This window comes from Emydura macquarii, unplaced genomic scaffold (genome assembly GCF_026122565.2).
Source record: "Emydura macquarii macquarii isolate MOO-44397 ecotype Brisbane River unplaced genomic scaffold, CSIRO-AGI_Emac_v2 contig_1644, whole genome shotgun sequence".
NCBI lineage: Eukaryota > Metazoa > Chordata > Testudines > Chelidae > Emydura > Emydura macquarii.
The window spans coordinates 21596807-21624433 of NW_027131781.1; the positions used below are offsets into that span (position 1 = coordinate 21596807).

General features: G+C 38.8%; 1 protein-coding gene across 1 annotated transcript in view; it reads right to left on the reverse strand.

The window, feature by feature from the left end:
• Positions 1 to 27627, reverse strand: part of WDR72 (WD repeat domain 72) — a 117109-nt gene that overhangs the window by 25399 nt on the left and 64083 nt on the right. Inside the window, exons 15-18 of the mRNA XM_067556131.1 lie at positions 24297 to 24330; positions 22737 to 23557; positions 15989 to 16065; positions 11085 to 11167 (exon numbers count right to left, since the gene is read on the reverse strand). Coding sequence (XP_067412232.1) covers positions 11085 to 11167; positions 15989 to 16065; positions 22737 to 23557; positions 24297 to 24330 — 1015 coding nt within the window. The remainder of the gene's footprint in view (positions 1 to 11084; positions 11168 to 15988; positions 16066 to 22736; positions 23558 to 24296; positions 24331 to 27627) is intronic.

Sequence of the window (27627 nt, forward strand, 5' to 3'; positions counted from 1 at the left end):
CATGCCTGCACCTCAGCCAGACTGGTACTATATTCCTTTTCAAAAGGAAGGAGAAGAAAGCACTCCACAGAACTCCTGTTACCCTAAAGGAAAGATTACATATCTGCTGGAATTACGATTGGCCTGCAATGTGAGTTCAGCAGTATGTTCTGGTAGTTGATTATTTCTGCCCTTGCTTGGTGGTGTCACTGCATTTCAATATGAATTAAACACAGAAAATCTATTTTGAATTAATAAGGCTGAAGGTTTTGAATTAAATCTGTTAAAGCATGGGAATTCTGTTAAAGCTTTTGCAGTACTCCACATTCAGCCTTGTGCAAGATACTGCATTATGATTTAAAAATATCCCCAATGATCTGAGACTCACTGGATAGTAAACATAAATGTTTCAATATCAAGGTATAAATTGGGTGAGATTCAACACACTACAGTTAACTGCTTTTGTGTGTTCAAGTCTTGAAATGTTTTCACATATTTTAGCATGTTAAATTTCCATATGATTTTGGATGACAATTTAAGCCCCAAACTCTGTCTTCTCTACTAGGAGATTAAAAATCTCATAGCTCTTTCCATGAGAAAAGGGCTTTTTTCAGGTGTTCTTTTCTAAAATGTCTCTTTCTTCAACTGTAGCACACTAAGGCTTTGTCTACACTAGAAAGTATTGTCAACGCAAGTTACAGTGATGATCAAAAAGCACTATAATTATATTTGTGTCTGTCTGCACAGCACTCGTGTCGCCGAAGTGCATCCATACTTGGTGCTCTAGCATCAAGAGTGAGAGACGTGCATGTGGACAACTATCCTACTGTGCAACTTGCCAGCTTGTGCCAGTAGGAGTTGTGGGAAGGCGGAGAGGATCACAGTGCATCATAGGTGCGGGTTCAACGTCCCATGATGCAGTGATTTCCATCCCCTCATTCCATGGGTTTCCGACTGCATTTCACATCATCTTTCAATGGCTCCAGTTTCCTGTGCACACATCATCTCTATCTGAAAGGATGGATCCTGCATTGCTCCCCACTGTTGTCCAGTGTTCTGAACACATCATGCAATATGGTCATGCAATATATCATGAGCTCCCAATCTGAACAGGAATCTGAGATGCCTGACCTGCTGTGTGCCATGCAAACAAACAACTCTGGATTACTGTTCGCATTCACAGAGCAACTGCACACGGTATATTGCCACTTTTGGACGCAGGAAAGAGTGGTGGGATCACATCATTATGCAGATCTGGGATGATGATCAGTGGCTGCAGAACTTTCAAATGCATAAAGCCACCTTCATGGAACTCTGTGCAGAGCTTGCCCCTGCCCTGCGGTGCTAGAATAAGAGCTGCCCTTTCAGTGGAGAAGTGCTTGGTGATTACTGTGTGGAAAGTGGCAACTCCCAACTGCAACCGGTCGGTCGCTAATCAGTTTAGTGTACGGAAGTCCACCATTGAAGCTATTTTATCATAAGCATGCAAGGCCATTAATCACATTCTGCTATGAAGGACTGTTGGTCTTGGAAACGTGCGTGAAATAGTGGATGGTTTTGCAGTGATGGGATTCTCTAACTGTGCCAGTGACATAGATGGCATGCATATCCCAATTTTGGCCCTTGACCATATTGTGATGGAGAATATCAATAGAAATGGATACTTTTCTATGGTACTGCAGGCACTTGTGGATCACTGTGGGTTTTTCACTGATATCAACGTGGGTTGGTCAGGGAAGGTGCATTATGCATGCATCTTGAGGAACACTGACCTGGATAGAAATCTGCAAGCAGGGACTTTCTTTCCAGACCAAAAAAGATTCCAATAGGGGACGATGAAATGCTCATATGATCCTGGGAGACCCAGCTTACCCCTTACTACCATGGCTCATGAAGCCATATATGGACAACCTGGCTAGCAGCAAGGAACACTTCAATAATAGGTTGAGCAGGTGCCGAATGAATGTTGAATGTGCATTTGGCAGATTAAAAGCTCGCTGGTGATGGCTTTATGGCAGTTTAGACCTAAATGAGGAAAGTATTTCCACGGTTACAGCCGCCTGCTGTATGCTCCAAAATATTTGTGAAGCTAAGGCTGAAAAGATTCCCCCTTGGTGGAGTGTCAAGGCAGATCGCCTTATATGAACAATCAGAGGTCAGGGCTATTTGAGGGGTACAACAAGGGGTCATTCGAATCAGGGAGGCCTTGAGGAACCATTTTGATAATGAGCAACACTAAGGTGTCTTTGTAAGCAGCACTGATCTATGCTATGACTATGTATCAATGTGAGGTGCAACCACCGTATGCAAGAGACAAATAAAGATTTCTTATTCTTCACCGAATATGTCTTCATTAAATAATAATTTTTCACAACACACACGAAAAGCTGGGCTGGAGAGGAAAAAGCAGTGTGAGCTATGACAGCTGGGTGTAAGTCCAGCTATCGTGCTGGAAGCTATCTGAAAGGGGGAATGAACAGGATACCAAGACAAGCTGGGAGTTTGGTAGGAATGTGTGGTTGGAGTTTGGGAAGAGCATGGAAAGCAGTCTGTATTATTAATGACTCTGGAAGCTCCATTTGCTCCCTCATGGCTTTTATCATGCTCTCTGAGTGAGACACACACACACACGCACACACACACACCCCTTTAGAGGAGGGCAGCTACGAATTTAGGCTGGTGCTCAATAAGAGACAGATCACTGGAGTCCGATTAGAATAGATGTAGATTCAGCAAATCATCCTACAGTCTAGCCTTGCTCACTCCCAGGCTGGCTTTACTTACCTTTTTGGCTGCACTAAACCCCTACTCTGGACAGATATACTTCTGTCGGTTCACTCCTGCCCTGTGGACTCCTGAGTAAATTCAAAAGGAGTGAATCCAGCCCTTTATGTTTTGACAAAATAAAAATACCCCAACTTCTTATTAAAAAGCTTTTTATTTTGCAGGGAACATTTCTTGTGTTGTAGGAAAATACAACAAAGGAGGTTTAGTTTGAATTAGACATGAACCAAAACTAAAGCCACAAATCTTAACAACCCTGAATTTTAAGCATTTTGGATCCAGACTCTGAAGCTGGCTCCTGCAATAAATCCAGACTATTTAACTATTTAAGAAAGAGAAGCAAACACAAAATTACTATCACTGTTCTATGAATACTTCTGACAGAAAATAAAAATTTGACAAAGGTTCTCAGAAGAGTTGTGGATAGTCTGTAGAAAAACATGTTCCATGTGTTATTAGACACTGCATATAGGCTACAAAATTATCTACTTTTCATGGTTTTTTGGTCTCCTAAGAATTTGTCACAAATCTGGATCAGATATTCATTACCTGAATCACTATTGTGTACACCAGCTAAGCAGTATTTTGAAATGTGTAATTTCCTCTAACATCTTAGGATGGAATAAAAAGTCTAGCAAAATGGCACAACATGATACTGTGCAGGCACTTGAAAATCTCTGCATGCTACTTGTCCATCACTTTGTTGAATACACATTTCCACATCACTCCGTGTGGTTTCACATCTTCAGCTTTGTCTCCTCCCTGGACATTTCCCGATAATCTGAATATCTCTAACTTTGTCACTGAATTCAAAATGTCCCCTCAAGAGCTTTGCCTGTTTCTACCAGACTCTCTTCAAAGCTTCCCCACCAGCATCTCTTCATTACCTGTGTGCTAATTTCTACCGCCTCCAATATCCATCAAGACTCCATTTTTGTTATGATGGATGAATTTCTGTATTCTGTTGCTATTAAAGTGTTTGTTCAAACTAGAGATGGCACAATTCCTGTCCTTTTGCAAGCAGTGTTGCAGACATTAACTGCTTTTAATGTGGGATAGTGGGCTGGGATCTATGGAGATAACTTCATGATGACATGATAAATAGAAATAATTGTGCTGTGGGGAGGTTTCACAGAGCGTAGGTGGAATGCTTCTGGCAATAAATATAGATATCAAAGCATGGGAGGCAACTGTCTAACCATCAGAACCCACAACAGCAACACTACATAACAAATAGTTCAGCAAGGAAAGTGAAGAAGAGTTGTAATAATTCTGCTTACCACATCTTTACAAAATTATATTGACAAGTCTTTCCACAATTTTGCAATTATTTCGAATGACTACTATTCTCTTTGTTATGACTGGACCAGGGGAGAGAGCATAAGAAGCTGCCTCCATACTTGTCGGGCCATAAACCCCACAGAAGTAAGCAGCTGGTCTTCTAGAAACCATGTACCTGCTGCGCTTATTCCATGCCACCAAAAGACTGTGGAGGGGAATGAAGAGGCTATATAGCCCAGCAGTCAATTCTGAAGGATGGAGGCATGGGAGAGTGGGGGGAACCACTAACCGCAAGAAGCTGCACTGTGTTAAGCCACATTTACAGAGTTATTCTTAGCATAAGTGGAAGATTTTACCTAGAGCCCCTCCATCCTGCAGAACAGACTGTATATGGCCTGTGTACAAAGAGAACCCTCTGGCTAATAACTCCAGGCACAATTCTATAGGCACAAATAACTGTAGGCACATTTTATAGATTTACAGTACTTAGATTCCTGAGTATGCTAAAACATGCACACAATTAGCCAGTGGGGCTGTGGTGTCTTCAAAATCAGGTCCTAAATTTTAATAACAAAGGTTCTAGAAACGCTTTTTGGGGTTGAAGACTACTGGCAAACACAAAAAAATAACTTTTATATTTTTAAAAACAAAGTACACACATAGAAAGATTACATATAAAATGTCAGAGTATAATGTGAATATAAATTTATTTTATTCCTATTATTATCCATACCAGTGGCCTAGTTAGTCCAACACATAGGCGCTACATTGTATAACAATTAAGATTGCCCAAGTACAACTAACACCAGCTCAAATATTAAAAGACATAGGAAATCCAGATATGTCAAACACACCACATAGCAACCAATCAACAATTTTAAAAATGCAGAGTCTTAATCCAGCTAGACCAGAACCACTGGGAATAGAGGAAGGAAAATAGATACTCAGATGGATTGGTAAAATTAACAACATAATAACTTTACAAATAAACCCTAATTTAAAATTGCAAAGGGCATTGCCAAGTGTTAGGGTCGTGACATAGTGAGTTTAGTGGAGTTCTGTCCATTTCCAGGTGGACAAGTAAACATATTACGGCCCTGATTCTGCAATGTGTAGCATGATGGCGGCCTGCTGAACCCACAGAGCTCTGCCTGCGTGCTATATGCCACATGATCAGAGCCTACAAGTACTTATTTTGGCTCCAATACTGCAAAGCCTTATGTATGTACACATCACACATTGTGAGTGGGATCACTGACTAATAACATGACATATAAGGCACTACCACAATTTGCACTAAACGGCAGTCTTGGCAGAGAGACCAAGAACTGGATTGGAAGGGGGATAGAGACTGAGCTATCCTCTTTCCTAGAAGGTCCCTCCAGGTCAGAGATTGAGGAACATTGTAGGAACAGCATGGGGAAGCTTGCCCATGCTGTAACTGTTCTGTGGACAGATAAAGGACTTCAGCCTCCAGGGATGTCAATCCGGCATCTTTCATAAGGATTAACTTCACACAAATATTTTTTTTGAAAGAGCTGGGAACAAGACAGGGAAAACCAAACAGCGGGGAGAACTGCATTTTTCTATCTGAAATGACCCAAGGAGGGTATTTGAAATTCCAAATGAAGGAATGGGGAGGAGAGACTTGAGCATTTAACATTTCAAAGCTAACGAGCCAGGGGGAACAGGGAGACAATTTTTTTTTATAAGAAGGATTCTCAAGGGAAATCCTTGAATATACCTTTCTTCCTGCTAACCATCAGCAACAGGAAAATCATGGTTTGATTATGCTGTGGACTGACTGACCTGGGAAGGGAACTATCCTTTGGAATGTTGGTTTTTATTGTTCATATTTGCAACTAGATCCTGCATAACTGTTGCAATATAAATTAATGTATTAAATTAAAAAAAATAAAACCCAATACTCATTGCACAAATAAAGGGGAAATAAACTACTTTTAGTATGAAATATTAACAGACAAGAATAGCAAAACAACCATTTCCAATATTAAATGCTATTGGGCAAACAGTCCAGTACACGAGGAGAGTGAGGGAATATATATATTTTAGGAGAATGTGACAAGAACGTGTTACATTTCACTTGAAACAGCAGTGAGCTGAGTGGTTGAAAAAGAGTAAATAAATTTTCCTTTAAAATGATGTGAGGGAGAAAGGCCTGTACCCATGCAATATTGGTGTAAGAAGAAAACCGTTCTCAAATTAAATAAACATTTTTAAAATACAAAAGTAAAGCCCTAATTCTTGCCATGTACAATAGACACTGAAAATGTCAACTCTGCCTGAATGTTATCATTACAGCATAGCATTAAGCAAGCTGTCTTTGTATGTAGCCAATCTGCTGTGAATATTGTAACATCTAAAATCATTTGTGACATTGGCAATAGGGCCTTGTGTCATCAGCTATTAAACCAACTCCCATTCATGCTTTATTGCTGGTAGGCTGGCTCTGTTAATCCCTTCACTTCAGGAAGCATAGGCTCACAGCCAACATATTAATAAATGGAGGCATGAGGCATGAGCCGAGCAGGCAGCTTCACTCTGACAGATTAGTTCAAAACCACGCTGAAGTTTTTAGCCCCCTACTTGTGGCACCTTTTATGAGGTGTCTTTGTCAATGCTCAGTCACATTCAATGGGTGCCTCTGACTTCCGCATACCTGCCAGAATGCTTTGTGCTGACTGACACAGCGCCTGCTTACAAACCCAGATGCAGCTGCCACAAAGGCCTTTAGACACATCTGGGAACTAAAAGAATCTGCTGCAAATGGTTGAACAGGGACTTCTGTCTCACTGATGTAGAAGTTTGATTGGCTTGCTGAAGTAGGCAGGCTGCTGGGACATCTATTTTGGATGCAGGGATGCTAAATCCTGTAATGTGTGTCCATGTTCCTAAGATCAGTCATGGTTTTAATAGCGCTTCCACTCAATTAATTGGAAAGTGCAAATGGAGAGACCAAACACAACCACAAGTTTCCTGGATATATGCCTTCCAATCCCCAAATGCAAAAGATCAAATGTTTCAGTGACTGAGCAGGTGAGAGTGCTATGATGTGGATCTCATCTGACAACTGCAGCAACTGACACTGACCTCCTATCTATATTTGACTTTTCATTAAAAGGATTCCAAAGAGAAAAATAACCTTGGTTGTGAGGGAAAAAAGTCTGTGGGGGAAAGAGAGAATGATGATAATATGGAAGATGATTGGACAGTGAAAGAATTAATAATCCATAATAATTGAGATACATCAGAAGTGTACAAGAGGAAGTGCTGAACTCACTCGATGTGACTGTTTGCAAACACCACTGCTGTCTATTATGGCTAACAGCATGGCACAGAGTATTATTTGTACTGTTCCAACAATGCCTCTCAGCTATGGAATGGTATTCTCCTCATTGATGCACGTGCCATTTGAAATGCAGTATATAGCTACATACACTTATAAGAAATGCAGCAGGGTAAAATAAATAAGGAATAAGTTTATAACAGATACTTGACTCCTTCAGAGCCAATTCTCTTGTGGCTGCAGTGATGCAAACCTCACGCTCATACTCCTGAACAACAAATGACCCAGATCACAATCAGTTAGGTACCTATTGTCATTATGACATTGTGATGTGGGGCCTCACCCCTGGAGGCCCGATGCATCAGTGCAATTACAGCTCTGCCTCAGTTTTTGTTTGTGGGCTTCAATAAGTCCAGAAAGGCTTATGTATATTTCATACATTTCAGAGACTTTAAGGCCAGATGGGACCATTACAATCAACTAATCTGACCCCCTGCATAACAAACGCCAGAGAATTTCTCCTACTGATTCCTGCATCCAGCCCAAAAACTTGTGCTTGAATTAGACACACAAAATCTTCTAAAAAGGCATCCACTCTTGATCTAAAAGCTCCATGTGATGGAGAGTATATTTCAAGATTGGTGTGGGATGGAATCCAAAGAGGGACATTCAAGATATGTTTCTACAGCCTCATGAGAAGATTTTTAAGGCTCTTGGATTGGATTTACTTGTGTTGAGGAGCCATGCAGTTGTAATAGAATCTGGATCCTAGGGGCTAAAAGCTCATATTGTCAAAGGAAGATGCATGCTAATTTCAAACAAATATTTTGGAGTGCTATACACGCAGGATGGCTTGTGTGATAAGCAGTTTTGCGTGAAGCATAAAAGAGTGGTTGCAGCTCCATGAGGAGTGGAATGAACTGACCAGTAGCATATATCTTGCAATGCCAAGTACTATTTTTAAATATAAAAATTTGCTTTTTCCTATTTTCTCTTTCTTTCTATAACAGACAAGTTTTCCTGTTCCAGTTATAACTAATGATATTAATAACAGATATTGATTATTAATAATAAAATCTTAGAAATATAGGATTGGAAGGGACCTTGGTAGGTCACCTAGTCCAGTCCCCTGCACTGACACAAGGACTAAGAATTATCTAGAGCAGTGATATTCAGATCTCAGTGGTTCAGGAGCCAAATAAGCGATCAACATTACCAGAAAAACCACAGTACTGTGAATTCATTGTTTCATTTACTATAGCACTATTGATATTTAAACAGTATGTCAGGGGAAATACTTAGTTTTTATATTATATAATTCTCACAGCAAATAAGTGAATTACTTAGTGCAGGTTGATAATTTAATCGGTTAATAACATAGTAAAAGCATCCCGACTGGTTAGTAACTTAGATTGGTTAATAATTAAATTACACAGTATTTTAATATGATGTGCTGCAACGAGCCGCAGGAGACACACTGAAGAGCCACTTGCAGCTCATGAGCAGCAGTCTGAGTATCACAGATGTAGACCATCCCTGACAGGTGTTTGCCTAACCTGTTCTTAAAAAACGCCAGTGATGGAAACGCCACACATTTGTTCCAGCATTTAACTACTCTTACAGTTAATTAGTTTTTCCTAATGTCTAACCTAAATTTCCCTTACTGCAATTTAAGCCCATTACCTCTTTTCCTGTCCTCAGTGGTTAAGGAGAACAATTTATCAATCTCCTTTTTATAACTACCTTTTGTGTACTTGAAGACTTATGTCTCCCTTCAATCTTCTCTTCTCCAGACCAGACAAACCCAGTTTTTTCAATCTTTCCTTGTAAGTCATGTTTTTTACTCCTTAATCATTTCTGTTGCCCGCCTCTGGACTTTTGCCAATTTGTCCACATCTTTTTGAAAGTGTGGGGCCCGGACTGAACATAATACTCCAGTTGAGCCCTTTCTAGTGCTGAGTAGAATGGAAGAATTACTTCTCATGTCTTGCTTACAATACTCCTGCTTATACACCCCAGAATGAGGTTTGCTTTTTTTGCAACAGTGTTCCATTGTTGGCTCATATTTGCTTTGGGATCCACTATAACCCCCTGACCCTTTTCTGAAGTATTCTTTCCTATGCACTCATTTCCCATTTTAAATCTGTGCAATTGATTATTCCTTCCTAAATGTAGTGCTTTGCATTTGTCCTCATTGAATTTAATCCCAATCATTTCTCCAGTTTGTCAAGATCAGTTTGAATTCCATTACTGTCCTCCAAAGGGCTTGCAACTCCTCCCATTAGCAAATTTTATAAGTGTATTCTCTAGGATGCCCCTTCAGGGATCTAGTTTATTTAACCCAAAGATGGAACATTGTACAATTAAGCTGCCACCCCAGCATCTATAATCAAAGAGAAAGGGGCTGAGTTAACTTTAGTCTATCAACCCCACTTATATCCAGGCCCCTTACCAGAGAGACCCTCTTGGCTTGAAACCATCTTCCGGAGCCAGGGCCTCTTGTCATCAGCTGAGGAAGGGTTTCTCCTCTTGGATTAAGGTCCCCACAAAGTTCAAACCACAACAACTCTTCCTTGGAAAAGCACATAATTATCCTGATCTGGGGTTTCTGCTGCTATCTGGTGAACTCCTTCCATAGAGACCGGGCTTCACTGGGGCTTGGCATTCATAGCTAGTCCACTTTGGAGTCTCTGCCACCTAAGAGTATTTTTCCTTGGTTTTCTTTCCTGTTGACTCCCCTCACCAGGTCACCCCAAGAAGGCCTCCCTTTAGGTACTCCCTCTTTCTATATTCTAGGGACAGTTCCTCTTCCCAGGAATTTCTATTCTCTAGCTCTAGCCCCCTGGGAGTAGGTGCCTTTTATCATGTCCAGGTGCTTCCCTGCCTAATTATCTGCCTTCCAGATACTCAATTAAATAATTAGTCCCAGGTGATCCTAAGTTGCCTCATTTCCCCATGTGAAGCCTGCCAAAGGTAGGCTGAGCCCTTGACCCCTTCAGAGGGCTATCTACCCTCTGACGGATGTGACAAATGAGTCTTATACTACATTAATCACTTGGACATCCCACAGTTACCTAAAGTCCCCCACAGAGCCATAACCTACCTGCCATGGCACCACGATCTGCATTGGCAAAGGTGCAAGTTAAAGCTGCCCGGAGAAGCTGGAACTTGCTCCTTATTTTAGCCTTCCCTTAGAGAGGATCATACTGAGTAAGGTATGCAGCCCTGACCACACAACCTTTTAGGAAGGCCATACCCACTTCTTCTACAGCACATATGAAAAATGATCAAGTCATGTACACCGCATTGAACTTCCCTTGCTTCCTTAGGAATATAAAACAGCTTTATTTCTAATGTAACTTAAAACTTTTAAAGCTTATTGGATGGAACTTGTATCCTTTTTGTCAAATGTTCACCAGATCAAACATACAAGCGCACTGCATTTTAAAATGATTCCTGTTTCTCAGTGTCACCTGGATTAGGCACTATGATGACACTGACTTTGCCATCTCCAACCACATACTCTAAAAACCAAAATAATTTCATAATAACATACTGCAGTTTAATATGAAAATTCTTGCTCCACAGAACATTTGAATGGCAAATGTATGTAATAATTTCCCCAAAGCCTACATTTATCATTTTACATCATGATATTAACTTTCACACTAAATAGCAGCAAACAACACTTTAAAAAATGACATTATTACAGTCAGCATGCACTATTTCCTACCTTTATGGACTGGTCTCGCCAAGAAGAAATGAGTTTCACCAGTGAACCATTCTCAGGATCAGGGAAATGGCATCCACTTTTATCTGAAAATATACATAATGTTCTTTATGAGCTCACAGTAAAATACATATAAATAACATACTACAAGACCAGTTGAAATTTCATGTATATTTTTCAATTTTATAATGTTCAGCGACATATCTGAAACAGAATCATTTGTCATTTGTTTTCGTTTTATGCACAGAAATATCAGTGTGAGACATGTATATCACATACCATATAATTATATTAGAGTTATTCATAAATGTCTCCTAACCCTAAATCAAATGGGTACGTTTTATTTATAAAGGGTTAGTTCATGGTGCTCATAGAGCTCTGTGAAACTTGATGGCTTCTTTTTGCCAGAGGTTTGTGCAAACATTTTTTTTTTAGTCATTTTATTCTTTTTCAGTCAGTTTGCCAAAGCCCAAAAGAGTCTTCCCCATTTCAAAATTGATACTATGGACTAGATTTTCCCAAGATTTTTCAAATAAGTCTCACCTGATGTTTCTAGGATAAGCCATATTTAAGCTAAGACAAGGCAAAAAGTATTAGGAGAGTATTCAAAATATGATTAACTATTTTTTAATAGAATAGTTCCAGAGGGGTAGCCACAGAACTCTCGTTATTTTTAATAAAGTTCCATATTTCAAAAAGAAGTTTGTTACAGTCAATGCAAATTCCAGCAAAGAACTGACCTGTCGTCACAGCTGTCACATATTTAGTAAGTGAAGTGTAAATGTCCTTTCTCTGAGTCTTTTAAGATGAAGGGAAAAGCTGGCTTACAATATTAAAGCAAGCCTCAATTTTTAACTATGTAGAAGTTCCTGCCTCCTGCATGTAGTGAATTTCATTAAATGCAATAACATTTGACCAAAGACTCTGCAGTGGAGTATACATACAATGTGGGGTGGTCTAATTATTGTTTATAGTTTTTGAAATCTGCACTCAAATCAAATATACATGAATACAAATACATATATGAAATATGTAACAACAGTTTATTTAATCAGTATAATGGGACAGATCCTCACCATATGCAAGCTGACATCATTCCATTGATTCAATTGGAGCTAAGACAATACTAGCTGAGGATCTGGCTCTGTATTGTTACAAGCTGACTATGATCTTCAGTGTTGTTATGGAAAAAAAAAATCAAAATCATGCTGTAATTCAAAGGTGGGATTTTCTTCCTTACATAAATTTTATGCTTATTTCATATTGTATTCTTTGGTATAAATGGAGATGTAATCCTGCTATAGGAACTAACAGACCAGTTCTCTCCTATATTCAAGCTGATATCAGATTGTCTGACCTCCGGTAGCAGCAGAGGTGAATTACTGATTTATTCTAATCATGGGTATTGCATTTTATAGAAACCAGATTTTATGTTTGACCTAGAAATATGTAGACAAGTGCTTAATGTGTATTAAGTCTAAAAAATTAATACAAACAAAGTTAAAATAAAGGAAAATAGGCAAAGGAGAAAGGGGATATTTTCTGATTATATTTTAAATGAGATGATGAGTCCGTAAGGGGAAGAGATACAACAATAAGGCCATTCCAGCTGCTAGGTTTTACTAAGGACAAAGGGGATTGTTTTAAAGCGGCTCCTAAAATGAGTTTGTTGGAGGTTTTGGTAACATTTCTTTCCACATAAGAAAAAGCAGGTGACAACACCTGTAGGGAAGGGAAGGGCAATGCTGCATTAATCAAGGCTAAAAATAAAGTTACGGATAAAGATTTCAGCAAAAATGAAGGAGGCAAATGGATAAACTTACTCCTTACGGTGCTGAAATATTCAAGAACAATATATGTATAAAAAAATAATAATCCATCCTTTGTAAAATATCTGCTACACAAATAACTTCAGGCTAATCTAAATTTTGCATCTGACTTCTAAGATGATTTTCAGAGCAAATGCATACTCAAGAATTGGCAGGACTTGCTTAATTCACTTCTTCTTCATTTGAATTTTAACAGGCCAATGCCATCCATCAGCATCAATCATCCCGATATTTGGCTAATAAGCTTTACTGCTAAATATATCTGTTGTTTGGAGGAAGTGGTTTATATCAACCTTTGAAGTACAGTAACATGAAAATCCCTGAATATTAATGCTGAGTAAATGTCCTTGATTACAGCCCTGAATTGTATATGGTAGTATTAAAACACTGTTGGAGACCTAAAGTATCCTGATAAAATAATACATTATCCACATTAAAAAAAAAAAGGTGGATTGCTGCAGTGCAGTTTGTGGGATTTGCAGAATTATGCAAATGCTTTGTGGAGCACACTGCAAAGCTTGTCGTGTGAATTAGTGCAATCTGAATTGGTACACTATGCTCTTCAGTTGATGGCTATGTAAATACAATTGCATTTGTATTGTGGAAGTACTTATAGAATATATAAAAGACTGATTGACAAAAGCAAATGAATTTACACAGTCATATATATGAAAAAAAGAAAGAAAGAACATGCAATACAGTTTTACAGCATGAAAGAAACAGGCACAAGAGGCTACATAAAATGATATTTTATTAAGTGATTTGACAGAAAAAAATTTAAATGCCAAAAAATGATAGAGAACCAAAAATGAGAATATCACAGTAAAACTCCTTTTTTTTTTTTTTTTTTCCAAATTTTCAATTGTGTTTTCAATGTTTTCTCATTGACAGTGGTCAGGTGAATTTTGCTTTTGATCTTTTCCTTGTTTTTCTTCTATCATTTTGCTAACTTTGTTGCATTGATCATCAAACTCAATATTGGTTGATTTTGGCTATAGCTGCTGACTGGCACCATGAGGTAATTTAAGGGAATGCTAAAACTATAATAAAGAAGGGAAATTCCTGCAAATTTCACTTGACACTGTTGGTGAGTTAATACAAACAAGTTGCAATTTCAGGGAAAACTATTAATAGAAAAATAATTATAACATTTACAGTTTCCTCTGGTTGTCTGTACATAGGCCAAGTCCTTAATCAGTTCACACTCTGCCCTTCCTCAGGCAAAGCTTCCATTCACTTCAGTGAGGGTATTATTTGAATAAGGACTAAAGATCTGGCCCTATTGTACAGAAATAAGATCAAGATGACATGGTGACAAGTAACATTTTCTCTCTTGTTCTGCCTCAATCCAATCTACCATATGTTTAAAGAATAACTGATTATTTAAAACAAGGTTCAAATTATAATTCACTTCTCTAATCTGAGCCTAGTGAATCAGATCAGGATTCCCACACTGGAATCCTTGCTGGTGAAGAGCTGGCATAACTGACTCTGCAAAAGCCCAGGTGCAGGGAATGAATTGTGGCCAGAGTACTGCTACATTCCAGTTATCCTGTTTGGTGCAATAACCCTCTGGGGTCATTACCAGCTGGCACACATGAGAGTTGCCCTGAGCCAGTCCTAACTTTCTTCAGGGGCAGAACAGACCCCTTTATAGTCCCTCTGCTCTGCCAGAAGAGGGAAGAAGGGGTGAAGGAGGTGCATATCCAACTTGGTCCTTCACTCTTGCCCTGTGCCAAACACCTCTGGGCCAGACTTGTGAGTGTAAGATGCTAATATTCTGATTTGGTTGTGTTCACCTATCCACTCTGTACAGATCTAAATCAGATACAAGGTGCAAGGTAGAGAAGAACCAAGTCCTGCAATTCTGAAAGGAGGCAATGTCTCCTTGATGTCACAGATGCGGAACAGGTATTTACTCTTGGAAAGACTGTGAGGTCTATACTGCTCAGATCCAGTGGTTCTAGTTTGCAGATCCAGAATAGCGGTGTTAACCAGAGGGAAGGGCTCATCCGACTGAAGAGCCCAGGGCAATCTGGTTCTGACCCAAAGGCAAAAATCCCTATGTCCTCCATCATGCTATCCTATGTTTCCCAGTCATCTCCTGCCCTTTCTCTTTCCCCTTCCAGGCATATCTGCATGGGGTACTGAAGTCTCAAGAGTAAAATAAACTCCATAATTCCTGAGCAGAAGATGGAGAAGGAAGGATCTATAGAAAACTAGTAGTGGACAAGGTGTAGGAGCTCATTTGCATGTATCACTGACTCTCACATAAAAAAGGGTCAGGATTTGGCCCTAAGGAATTTGTGTTATAAATTTACACAGGATTTACTATGTAATAGAACCACACTATGTTTGTTCGGCAATGTAGCCTGACAAATAAGTCATCCGTATGCTACCTCATATTGCTCTTGAAAATTCTTTGGTTGGTTGGATGTTGTAAAAACAAACGAATATTGACTGGTTTGCAGGGCAAGATTGGTAAACTATTGCCTGAGGGATGTTAAAGTGCAGAGATTATTTTATTCTGCCCTAAGCCAAAAGTCTAAGGGCATTACTGAAAAAGCAAGATGACTGCAGTAATACAAAGACAATAGTTTGCTTGAAGGTGTATGTAGGTTGTTGGGTGGGTGTGTGATGGTGCTGAGGGAGATAGAATTGGATGGAAAAAAGAGTCAGTGTTTCTTTAGTTACATTCTCTCTTGTTTTTCACATGGCTAGAAAATGCCTTAGGAAATGCAATTGGATATTTTGTTGTCATGCAAAATGTATTCTTGATTCCGGTATGTATCACTTTATAGTCAACATGTTGTTTACATGCTTTTGTGATCATCACATAAGAAAAGAACAGAGCACTTCAAGTATACACTCATCTAACTACTACATTTGAAAAATTAAAATCCAATGGATGTAAAGGGCAATAAGAAAACTATTAAAATAACAGAATTTCAGGTTTAAACTTATATAAAGTGTTTTATCTAACATAACATATAAAACAAATAACACAAATAAAAACAAATATACTGTATGTGTGTTAGCATTGCTGCATCCTTTTATATTTACAATTTGGTAACTCACCATAAAAAATGGAAAACGAAGAGCTGAATGTTTCTGAACTTCTCCATTTGTTACGTACAGATTCTAATCTCTGTGGACTAAAAATTAAACAAACATTAAATCACTACATAATATTAACAAAAACTTTAACAAATGTACCATTAGCACTTATTCAAGTCTATAGACTTGTAACAGCCACAGTGTTTATTAATTATTATTATTATTACTTTTAATATAAGACCGATCTTGCAAATTGTTACTATCAAGTGTGGTGTCTGCAACCAGGAGAAGGACTGCTCCCAATTCCCAAAAGGAAACACAATGCCCAGTAGTGTTTCTACATTTTGGCCCTTTACCTACTATTTAAAACACGCACACCCACACAAACACACACATGAACACAAACAGACATACACATGAACAAATCCTGAAAGGTGATAAGCCCTTGTAATGCCCATTAACTTCAACACTTGCCATTTACCAATGGAATTAAAGGGAGATTTTCAATTACAGAACTTTAATTAATTCCTATCTAAGATATGTAGCTATTCAGGTGAGAACATTCCCATAGAATACTCAGTTTTAGAACAATGGTGAATGCACTGTGATGTTAATACAGGATCAAATTCTTCAGTCCTCACTCATGCAATATTCTGACTGAAGTCAATGAGTAATGACTTCAGCATTTGGCCCACAGAACTTACTATGAACAACATTCTCCTGTTATTACACAGACAAAATACAATGAAAATGATGTATTCAGGATTTCTTTCACAAATACTTTGCTTTTAGCACTAAGTATAAGTTTTCGTGCACTAGGCAGTTTGACTTTTAGAGCTCACTTTTAGGATACTGTTCATTTTAATTTATATTTGAATGTATATTTTAATTATACATACCATATTAAAAGACTGTATTTTCCTTTGTTTTCCCCCATTCATTTTAACTAGCAGTAAATCATAAAACTAAAGGGAACCTACCACTACTGAACAATTCTAGATGCCTCCTTTGCTTGATAGTATCTTTAAGGGATTAACATGGATACAAATTTCAAAAAGCAGAAGGAAAAAAATCTTTGAAGATCTTTTATCTGCTAGTTTTTCCTGCTCTTTTATGAGCATATAGATAAGAAGCAGAGCTTCGAGTTATTCTTATTTAACTAGATTCTTATAACTAGCTTCTAGTTATTCTTTCCCATTTTATAATCAGATATATTGTACTGTAAATTCCTCTGTGTTAGAAAGCTGATCCAATTCCAAAGAAGCAGAGTCACAAAAACAGAAATATTTCCGTGAATAAAAGCACTCAGCTTAGTTCATGGTGATTTCTTGGCTCGTGTTATTTTTAATTTCTTACTGTTTTTGGACAGCAGACTTTTGTGAAAATGTTTGTGAATCCCAAGAATTTTAGCACAGATGACTACTGCTCTAAAATCTGCACCAGAAACGTGTTATTCGCTATTCATTACTCTCGAGTTAAAAAGGTTTCAAGTCAACCAAGCAGGGAGAAAAAAATGATATTACACGGCTTAGATAACCAACTATACAACACAAATAACAAGTCAGTAAGCAGCTAGCAGTTCATAGACAAACTATAGCTTGAAAAATATTGATCCAAGCTATTAGGTGGAAACGTACAAATAATACACACATTAGAAGAAAGTCAGGACGACTTCTTGTTCTATGAATCATTCATATTCTTATTATTTATTTGTGCTGCAGTAGTTTCTAGGAGCCCCCGGGATGAGCCAGGGTCCAATTGTGTTATATGTTGTTTAAACACAGAAAAAAGATGGTCTCTGTCCCCAAAGAGTTTACAATCTAAGTAATCGAGTCTGCTTTAACAGCACTGGCCAAATGCCGTGGAGGTAAGTTGAGCTGCCACACGAACCCTGCTCAGGGTGGCACTTTGTCAGTAGGCTTTTTTTCCATCTTGATGTTGTTGAGTTTGAATCCTTCTGGTTCAGCACTTTCCCATCTTTTTCTCCAGTGGAGTAAAGGTAATGTAAGCATCTTGTCTGCATCAGGCAGACCATCTGTTCCTGTCCTCTTTTTTCCCACCCCACTGACTGGTCCTTTCAATGGCATGGCAAATCGGAATTGAATTTTTACTTATTTTCCCCTTGAACATCTGGTCGGCTTAGCTGGGCTAACCATGCTAATTTTCAGGATAGTTGTGTGCTTGTGGTTTAAATTAGACCAACTGGGCCAGATGCACTTATATAGTTTCACTGCAACTTTTAATTGGGCAGGAGTCCGTTACTGAATGGCTCATTACTCGTATTGTGGCCAGAGTTTATCCCAACCTGAGCATAGAACTGGCAGAGAAAGAGGATAGGTTATGTAGGGAGGGTTGAGATAGGGGACATTGAGCACAGATTATTGCATCCCATTGTCACATTCTTAGTCTTTGCAAGAATCCCAAAGTTGCGGGGAATACTTTGAGTCCCATTTGATTCCGGGCCTATTATTGTCAGGAAGTGAAGGAAACAAGGGTCTTCATAAGTTCCTATGAAGGGATTGACTGCTGGGCACAGAGACAGACATGCTTTTGTTTCTGTATTACTCGTTAATGAAATAAGTTAATAAAAGTTGGGCCAGAATCTCAGTGTAACTTCACTGAGATTAATAGAACTATGTCACTTTAGTCCAGCTGAAGGCCTGCCCCACTGCACCCATTCATTTAAACTGTGAATCAGTGAGTGGCATTTTTATTCCAGCCTTGCATTGCTATGACAATGGTTACATTTCATAATACATGAGCAGACTGACCCTTTAATTGCTGTTCTTAAATTATGAAAAATAATTTAAGATAGCAAATATTATTGAAAAGCCCTTACATTTACTCACACAGAAAGAAAATACTGTCATGATGAAGGAGTACTGTGTCCTTTGTTTCTTTGCCTGACTTGGAGATTTGGAAGCACTTCTTTAAAAAATACAAACATCAATAGAAGATTGGAGCTAATTCCTATGGCTGTACTTCATTCCTCTCATAATGACAGCTAATTGTTGTTTTAAATGACCTCAGCGATTTTGCCTCAGTTACCTTGTCTGGTAGTTCCACTCCAGACAATTTTGATTCTTTATGAAAATGGTTCTTGACTGTGACAGGGCATCACGTGTAGTTTTATTGATGCAGGGAAGCAAAACAAAATCCTTTAACATAACCTGTTCTGCTCATATGTTCTCTTATTGGGAATAGAAAAAAAAAGGGTGGCGGGGCAGACATTGTGACTGAAGTGTCTAAAGTCTAGAAACAGTTCCTGGAGTTCAATGACGAGGCAAAGTTCAATTTCAAACTATGCTAGGACAGAGATGGTGGAAATGAGGGGAATCTTACTAAGATATCATCAGCATCATAAGAAGGAAAGGCTTGAATTAATCCAGAACCTGTGGGATCATCTAGCTGTTGGCAAAAATGGAAACCTTTTTGCAGTAACTGTTGCTTATAGTGAGCTGATTAGGATTTTGATGAGATATATTGAGTAGAGCTTGAGAAAGTATTGCACTTCACAGAGAGGCTATAAAACTAGATTCTGGAGTAGGAGTGCAGCCTGAAAAATGGGCAGGGCTGGCTATGACGTGGCCAAGGCAGCCAGGAAATGCACTGGTTCTGCATAGACCCTTGGCAAACTCTATCCTCATTACAGGTGTGTAAAAAGACAATACTGTACATAGAAACAGCCTATCTAAATACATATATAACAAGCTGAACTTAAAATATAAATCAATACAGGTGACTTTAAATCTTATTAAAATATGTAGAATCTGTTTGGCCCACACAAGGTTGTCCTTAGGTTTATGTGGCCCTCATGTGTAATAAGGTTGGGCACCAATGAGCTAGACTCTCTCTTTCCCAAAAGGGAGCACAGTATGGAATACAGGTACAGGCAAAGCCCTGTGTGGAATGCAGCCAAACTCCTATTGCAAGTAAAGGCATTTAGAGTAACACCCTGGGACTAGGATCCTAGGATAGTTCATTTCACATGGACAATTGTGTGGAATTTTGATCACCACTGAATGTGACATAGCAAAAAAATAAGTAGGGAGGAAAGTAAGATCTGGGTCCATTAACTGGTCATTTAAATTCTGTATAATACCAGTCAATCTGATATATAAGGACAAAATACTGCAATGTCCCAGTAACTATCCTGGAGTTTCCAACAGCTGGCCAATTTCCCTAACTGCCCTTTGCTGCAGAAAAATGGGGCAGCTGTCCTTGCAAAACTATGCTTTTTGCATGAAATCATATCTAAGACCCTCTTTAGGCAAGTGTAAATGACACTGATTGGAAACAGGACCAAAGGATTATTAACATGCCTGGATGGTTGAAATGTCTTGATATTACGTAAATTGCAATGCCTGGCATGGAGGCACATGTGGAATTTGGACCATAAATCAACGTGACTCTGCCTGAAAAGGACCTTTACATACACAGATCTTGATCATTCAAGGTGCTACTCACCTCCTGAGAGGTCCTCAGTGTCTCCCAGGAGATGCTCAGCCCTTTTCAGGATCATGATATTTGAACAACTTTCTTGCCTTTAAGCCACTGTAGTGAGTCTATATGTGGGGAAGTGGACAGAAGTTTGTGAAACAGTCCAATCACCTGCAATGTTAATGGGAAAAAGTAACTGCAGTCCAACTCAGCCTGGTATGTATAATTATTTCTAAAAATCAGTTAAAAAAAAAATCAGACAGACTGAATTAGTCCAAACAAAAAGATTTGCTGATATAACTCAAGGACTGTGCTAAAACCAGTAAACAAAAAGTGTAGGACTGGAAGTTAATGGCCCAAATTTAGTCCTAACTTCCAGCATGACAATTGGTGGTCAAAATAATGAGAGGATGGACTATTCTGCACATCACCCACCCCTCTTTCAGGGCCCTTAAAGAGACTTTAGAGGGAGGGGATGTGACTGAGAGATTCAGTGTTAATCAAAATTCCTCCTGGAGGAGGCTGAAGGCTATCAGGTCTCCACTCCACTGCATTCCAGGAACATCATCCTTTGCATGTGGATCTCAAAAGTCACCGCATCATGGTGAAGCTCAAACCTCAGCAGGGACACTTGGCCATCACTACCACACCAGCAGAGACTCCAGCCATAGCCACATGAGATCCTGGTCTCTCACCTCTTCCCTTCTGTCCAACCCTCCTCCCCACTGCTCCCACCACATTCTTCCTCCAATCCTCTCTCTCTCCCCGCCATTCCCATTTGATCCTGAGGTCAACTGTACCACATGGCATCAGCACAATAAGATGAGATGAGATGGCCCATCCAGCTCTGCCTAGCCTGAGACCAGTAAAGGAGAGATACTAGACCAGCCAGATGTTGCCCCAGACCAGATGAACCAGCACTCAGGGCAAATGCTCTCTTGGCCAACCTGCCAACCAAGAATATCCACCTGTGATTGACCTACTACCCAGAATCCTGAGGACATCAACAAAAAGCCTTGCTTTTCCCACCTTTACTATTCTACTCTTCTCCCCCTAGTATCTGTCTATGTCAAAAGCAGAAAAAGTGACCATCCTTTGCATCTCAGCACTGAGCAATACAAATAACCTTTTCCTTTCCACTGACAAAGGTTGTCCCATGAAATAAGAGACTAACTAATAGCCTCTCTTTTAAAAGGATCTTTAATAGGTTATGGTTAAGTTTTTTTAATATGAAAATTCAATTTCAACTTTAAAGTTTCTTATGACTTGCTTTATGTCCTTTTCTCTTGTGTATTCTAACCAACAAATCTCCAATTTGTGGCATGAATTTCTTAGGGTGTTTGCAATGGAATTAAGCAAACCTAAGTCTCTGTACACTAAATCCCGAATCTTGTTAATATTGTCTAATGTTAGACAGTGACTGGGTCATGCTAATATCTTTGACTTTTTATACCCATTTATTCCATTTAAATTAATGGAACACCACATGGCATCAGCAATGCTGAGTTAATTGTCCCTAAAACACCTAAACTGAGAACAGTCTAGGTTTGCTGATAACAACAGTCTATGGATGATATCTATTGCCTGATTAGTGTGCTCCACTTGGCTTGGTCAAAGAATGTTGAACATGTTATTTTTCCCTTGATGCTGAAAAAGCATTCAGCTAAGTAAATTTGTTTTGAGTAACGTAAATGGAATTTGGGACAGGTTCTCAAAACATAGGGACAGATGATGCATTCAGCATCAGCTCCCAGCAGCTGCCTTTACTATTGGGTTTTAGTCTCTTTGCATTAGGTAGGGGAACTAAGCAAGGCAGTTTCTGTCTCTGATGTTTTATTTGCTTTGGCCACAAAGCCACTGCATTGTGTGGTGAAGGAGTAATGTCAGCTATGAGGAATGGAAGTTAGAACAACAAAGTCTAAGTCTGCTCTATATATATAATAGGCTGTGCTTTTATTTTGAAGGAAGGGACCCAGTAGTTTCACTTGCAGTACTGGGGAGAAGAACTGATCTTGAGCTAAAGGCCTGGGAATTGGAGCTGGGTGATTTTAGTTGTATTCCCAACTCTGACTCAGACCTTGACAAAATCTCTGTGCCTCTGATTGCTCTTCTGTTAAACAGAGATAATACTCAGCTCACATTCTGAGCGAACACATAGTTCCTCCAAAATCTCTCTCTACTTAAAAGAATATCCATGGAAATAAGCCTGAACAAGTTTGTTGTGAGCTCCATTACATAACTGTCTATATTTAAGAATACAAAAGTCTGGATTTTTTTTTCGTATCTTTCCCTTTATTAAGGACAAAAACTGAAAAGAAAAAGTTCTTACCTGTCAATTGTGTTGGTGAATTCCAAAGGCATATTAACTATCCTATTGACTAAAGATAGTCTGCTCAATAAGTAAAGTACAATTTGTGATCCTTGTGTGCCATCAGCATTATTTTCTAGCCCATATTTGCTTCCACTTTGTCCTTGGGCTGCAGTGATGTACTTGTTTGACAAATCTAGCACTTTTCTTGAAAACAAGTTATTTGGCATGTGTTCTTCCTCCGCACCACTGTGATTATGATTCCACCCTGGCAGCATTAGTGATATGTGATTTCCATTTGACACTAGTCCAAAAGAAACCGGACACTGAAGTCTCAAAATATCTAAATATCTAACACAGTGATTGTCTAATTCTTTATCCACACCCCATGGTAGGAGACATGACAAAAGCAGTTTAGCTGTGTCTGTGGTGATGTTAGTATCGATTTTTCCTGATGGCTGCAGTCTAATCTTTTTTGAACTCTTCACTTTTTTCTGTCTTTTGATGTCACCACTTTCTTCCAAAGATTTCACTGCACGATTATCCTTATGGACCTTTCTTTCACAAATATTTTTTACTTGCCCATCCATTGGGAAAAGAGAGCCAGCAGTTCTATTTCTTTTTAACGTTAGTGTTCTTTTCTCTGCTGCAGATTTGGCTCTTTTTAAAATGTCATAACTGTAGAATGAATTTGATGATTTCAATCCACTGAGTTGAAATGACAGTAAAAGTTCTACAAGTTTTTCCAGATCAAATAAGAGAACATGAAAGTTTATGTTGTTCGATTTTGTCTTTACTGGCAAGATAGTAAATGGCCGTTGGACATGGCTAGTACCAGTTTGCTGTAATAAAAAAGTTATATGTTAAATGTCAAAATCAAATTCACAGAGCTACATAACTTTACCTAGTTCTAAGCTTAGAGTTGCATATGGAACAGATCAAATTTATTCCTGGTTTACATCACTGATTTCAACAGAACTACAGTTATTAATTATGTATTCACAGCAGCATGATTATGTAATAGGCACTTTCCAAATGCTAAGGACAAAAATAAATGCCTGCTCTGAGTAACTCATCAGATAGATAAGTAGAGAGAAGCAAGGGAAAGAAGAATAGGAATAATAGGCAATTATAGGAAATGTTAGTGACAACTATACTTACAGGTGCGTAACACTTTCCAGATAAGACCCTGTATTCACTTGGTTATAACTCTGCCAAAGTTTTACTGTTTTGGACTGACATTTTCTCTGCTGCATCCTGCCTCGGGCTGAATGTTTTTGGAACATTTCAACAAAAACAGCTGTTTCCAAGAACACAGTTAGGGAAAAGTACATTTTTCTCATGCAGAAAAAAATTCTTACAACAATTTCATTGAGAAAATATAGCACCTCCAGGCTTTGGAGCAGAGACTAAACATTTGTCACGGGTGCGCCTTTTGACATCCATGTGAAAATCCACCCAGATCTGGCCAAGCTATAAACCGCTGAAAAGATCAGCACGCACATCCCAGTACAGGTTTGTGAGTGTATGTCTACATTGCAAAGTAAGCTCGTGCTTAAGATCAGGCTCAAGCTTAACCGCCTTGCATCTACAATGCAGTTGTGCTACCCCAGGGCTTGGACACAGGGTCCCAAGACCCTTCAGGGCTGGAGCATGAGTCAAGCCAGGACCCAGGGTTCAAGAGCTCCCAGGCACTCACCTTAATGAAAACACTGATATACTTTAAATCAAGCTGGAATGGAAAGATTGGTAACAATATGACAAAGTAGAAGCTGAGAAACGACCTGTGAAAGTGGATGGCCAAGGTAAATACTTGCACACTGCCTGATGCAGTGCTCCCTGTCAACATTCTGTATTCAAATAATTATCTGAGATAAATGACAACACCAGGTCTTGGCTGTGGTTTTTGAATGACAAGCTATGATGATGAGAGGATAACAAGGTAACTGGTAGTAGTAGTAGGTTGTTAACTCAAGTGACAGGTCTGTGTGGTTGATATAAAGGTTTAACCCTGCTGATGATTCATGCGAAGGTCCACATAATGGACATTCTGTTTTTTCAGGTGGGTTTTTTATGTAGGAAATTCCATTAAAAACTCCACAAACCCTAACCTATGTTAAAAGAACATTAAGGTTACAAAATCAAAAGGGCAACCACAATTCACTCCCAACTCCTCCCACACGTATGCATTATGTTACAGTCTTTAAATACATAACCACATACTATTTTTCCCCACAGGACCCCCTATCTCATTCCTCACCCCTCCTGACCAAGGTGTATCAGATTACTAGAAAGGATCTTTAGAGGACATGCATTCAATATGCAGAGGAGACTCAGCTCTATATTTCTATCACTTATAATTCATTTGGTACCGTGGAAAAAGTGTTCCAGAAGCGTGGAGTTTGGATGGGGGCTAGCTGTCTGCAACTCATTCCAGGCAAGGTGGAGACAAGGTTGAAGTATTGAGGGAAAGATAGAAGAGATGGTAAGATTGATAATTGGAACATCTATCTAAGGCAGTGCAACATGACAGTTGAAGATCTTGGGCTCCTCATGGATGCTCAGGGTTCCAGCTGTAGCCAAAAGCACTTTTTTTCATCTGAGCCTAGTGAGAAAATTGAGATTCACTCTCTCTGGTGTGGACCACACTACAGTTATCCAGGCTTTTTTACCTAATTTAAATTCCATTCTAAGATGAGAGTTCTACAGACCATTATTTTAGCCCCTTATTAATGTGATGATATTATCCCAGCACAACCCTCTCTTGCCCACAATTACTGTTAATGAATAGTCAACAAAAATTGTTTGTAAGCCCTCTTAAAAAACTGACAGAACTACAGATGTGGGATCAGCTATAATTACTCACAACTTTTAGCTGACCCATTAAAAAGTGTGACAGAAGTAACCTTGCATGCGGAACCACAGCACTATGTCAGCTGAAAAATTTAGGAAAATTTTGCTCCAAACCATCTTTTCTCTAACTATTTTTATTTCTACAGCTTCACTCTTTACAAGATTCACTGCACACAATTTACTGAAATCAAGTGTTTAACCTTTTTTTTTTACCAGAACCCATTGCCATTCGGTCAACCTCTAGCAGACTAAGAAAAGAAGACAGTCCTGTTCCAAAGAGTTTACAATATGAAAGATTAGAAAAAGACATGATTCACTATGAAATCCAGAGAAGGGAGTTAATTTTAAAAAATGTCCAAGCTTAATTGCCTTCTTGTGGCATCACAGGAGTCTGTCCTCAGAATTCAGTGCATGCATTTGAGAGCAGAAGTTGGCCCTTGGTGCACAAAAAGAATAAATGAGGTGAGAAGATAAATAGGAGAGCAAGGAACTGAGCCATGACAAAAAAGTACTTAGAAGAATTTTCTGTATTAGGATATCAACTCTATATATTAGTCAGTCTCCAGACAGAAGAATAGTGCTGATATTAGCCAAGAAATGTAGGGTATGATCACTACAGCAAAAGGACATTGACTAAGACATATTGACTAAATTATGGTAGGGCACACACAGATGGGATGGAGATCCTAAATATGGACAGATCCTAAGGATCCACAAGGAATTCCAGCCTCTACCTTGTGGATCTGGAGACATATGCCTAAGTCTACACCCTTACATATATCCTTCTACCCCCATTTTCCTGGCAGTATGAATTCTTCAGGAGTGATGCTGTGTTTAAGGCATCATGCAGTTTAGCTGCTTACTAAAGAACACAAAGTGAGCTGATGGCAGCGCCAAGGAGAGAACCTGGAAGGGTTCTGAATCTCACGATCAAACTTTTCTGTGCTTCCCTACAACACATAGGTCTCAATAATAACAATATTTTATTTTCTCGCATTTCTGTCAGTTTTTGCTCTGCCCAGTGTAAATCAAACTCAATTATTGTTGATTTAGCATTTCAGTCCAAACTGTTCAGTTTCATATTACTGGGCCTATTTAAATACAGAGTCATTTGCCCCTTCTCACTCTCTCAACCACTTGCAAGTTATGCTGTATAAATAAGTCAAAATGAACTAATTTTATGACATAATGTAATATGAAGACTCACTTCATAACTAGGGTTTAGTCAATATCACACACACATTTGGCACTCAGCACTGCACAACACTCCACTATTTGACACTACAGAGTACAGTATAGTGATTCTTTTATTTTTTAATTCATTACAGTTATTTTTAAATAAAAGTAGCACCCCATGGCACTGTGTTACGTAGGCTATGAACTGGCTGATCAATTAATGAAAGGTTTTTCACATCACCAATATCCTATCAACTTTTATTATCTAGTGAGAAAATAAGGACACACTTTCATCCTCTGGAAGATAAAACTTAAAATAAGACAAACTCTGCATTATCCACTCAAAATATATGGTTGTTTATAGCCAATCAGGCAAATTCATTTATAATTCCTTTTTATAGGTTTAATTTATTTTTTGGCTTTCCAGTAGCTCTACCCAAATTTTGGGAAGCTGATCACTGCCCAGATCTATGAACCTGAATTGACACAGGATAAGTCAAAGCTGCTGAAGTTCTTGAGTTGTAAACACAAGCTGAAGACACTACCTCACTTTGTGGGTTAGTAGCACAACTCCGACACAAAGCAATTGAATGATGTCAACAAGGATAATAGTCCAAGAAATTATCAACTTTACAATAAGTAAAAAAGTGGACAGATGTAGTTAATGTCATGTCCTTACCCCCATCCCCCCATATAACTCACCTTATGGTTATATTCTTGATCAGAATGAAGAAGAAAAGTTTTGAGAGGATATTTGCTCTGCAGTGGTCCTCTGATGGCTAATCCAGAGATGGACTAGATAACTATAATTCTAACTTCTTTTTAACAGTGTAAAATATACAGGAGTTTTTTTATTCCTTGACATTTTAAAATAGATTTTCTT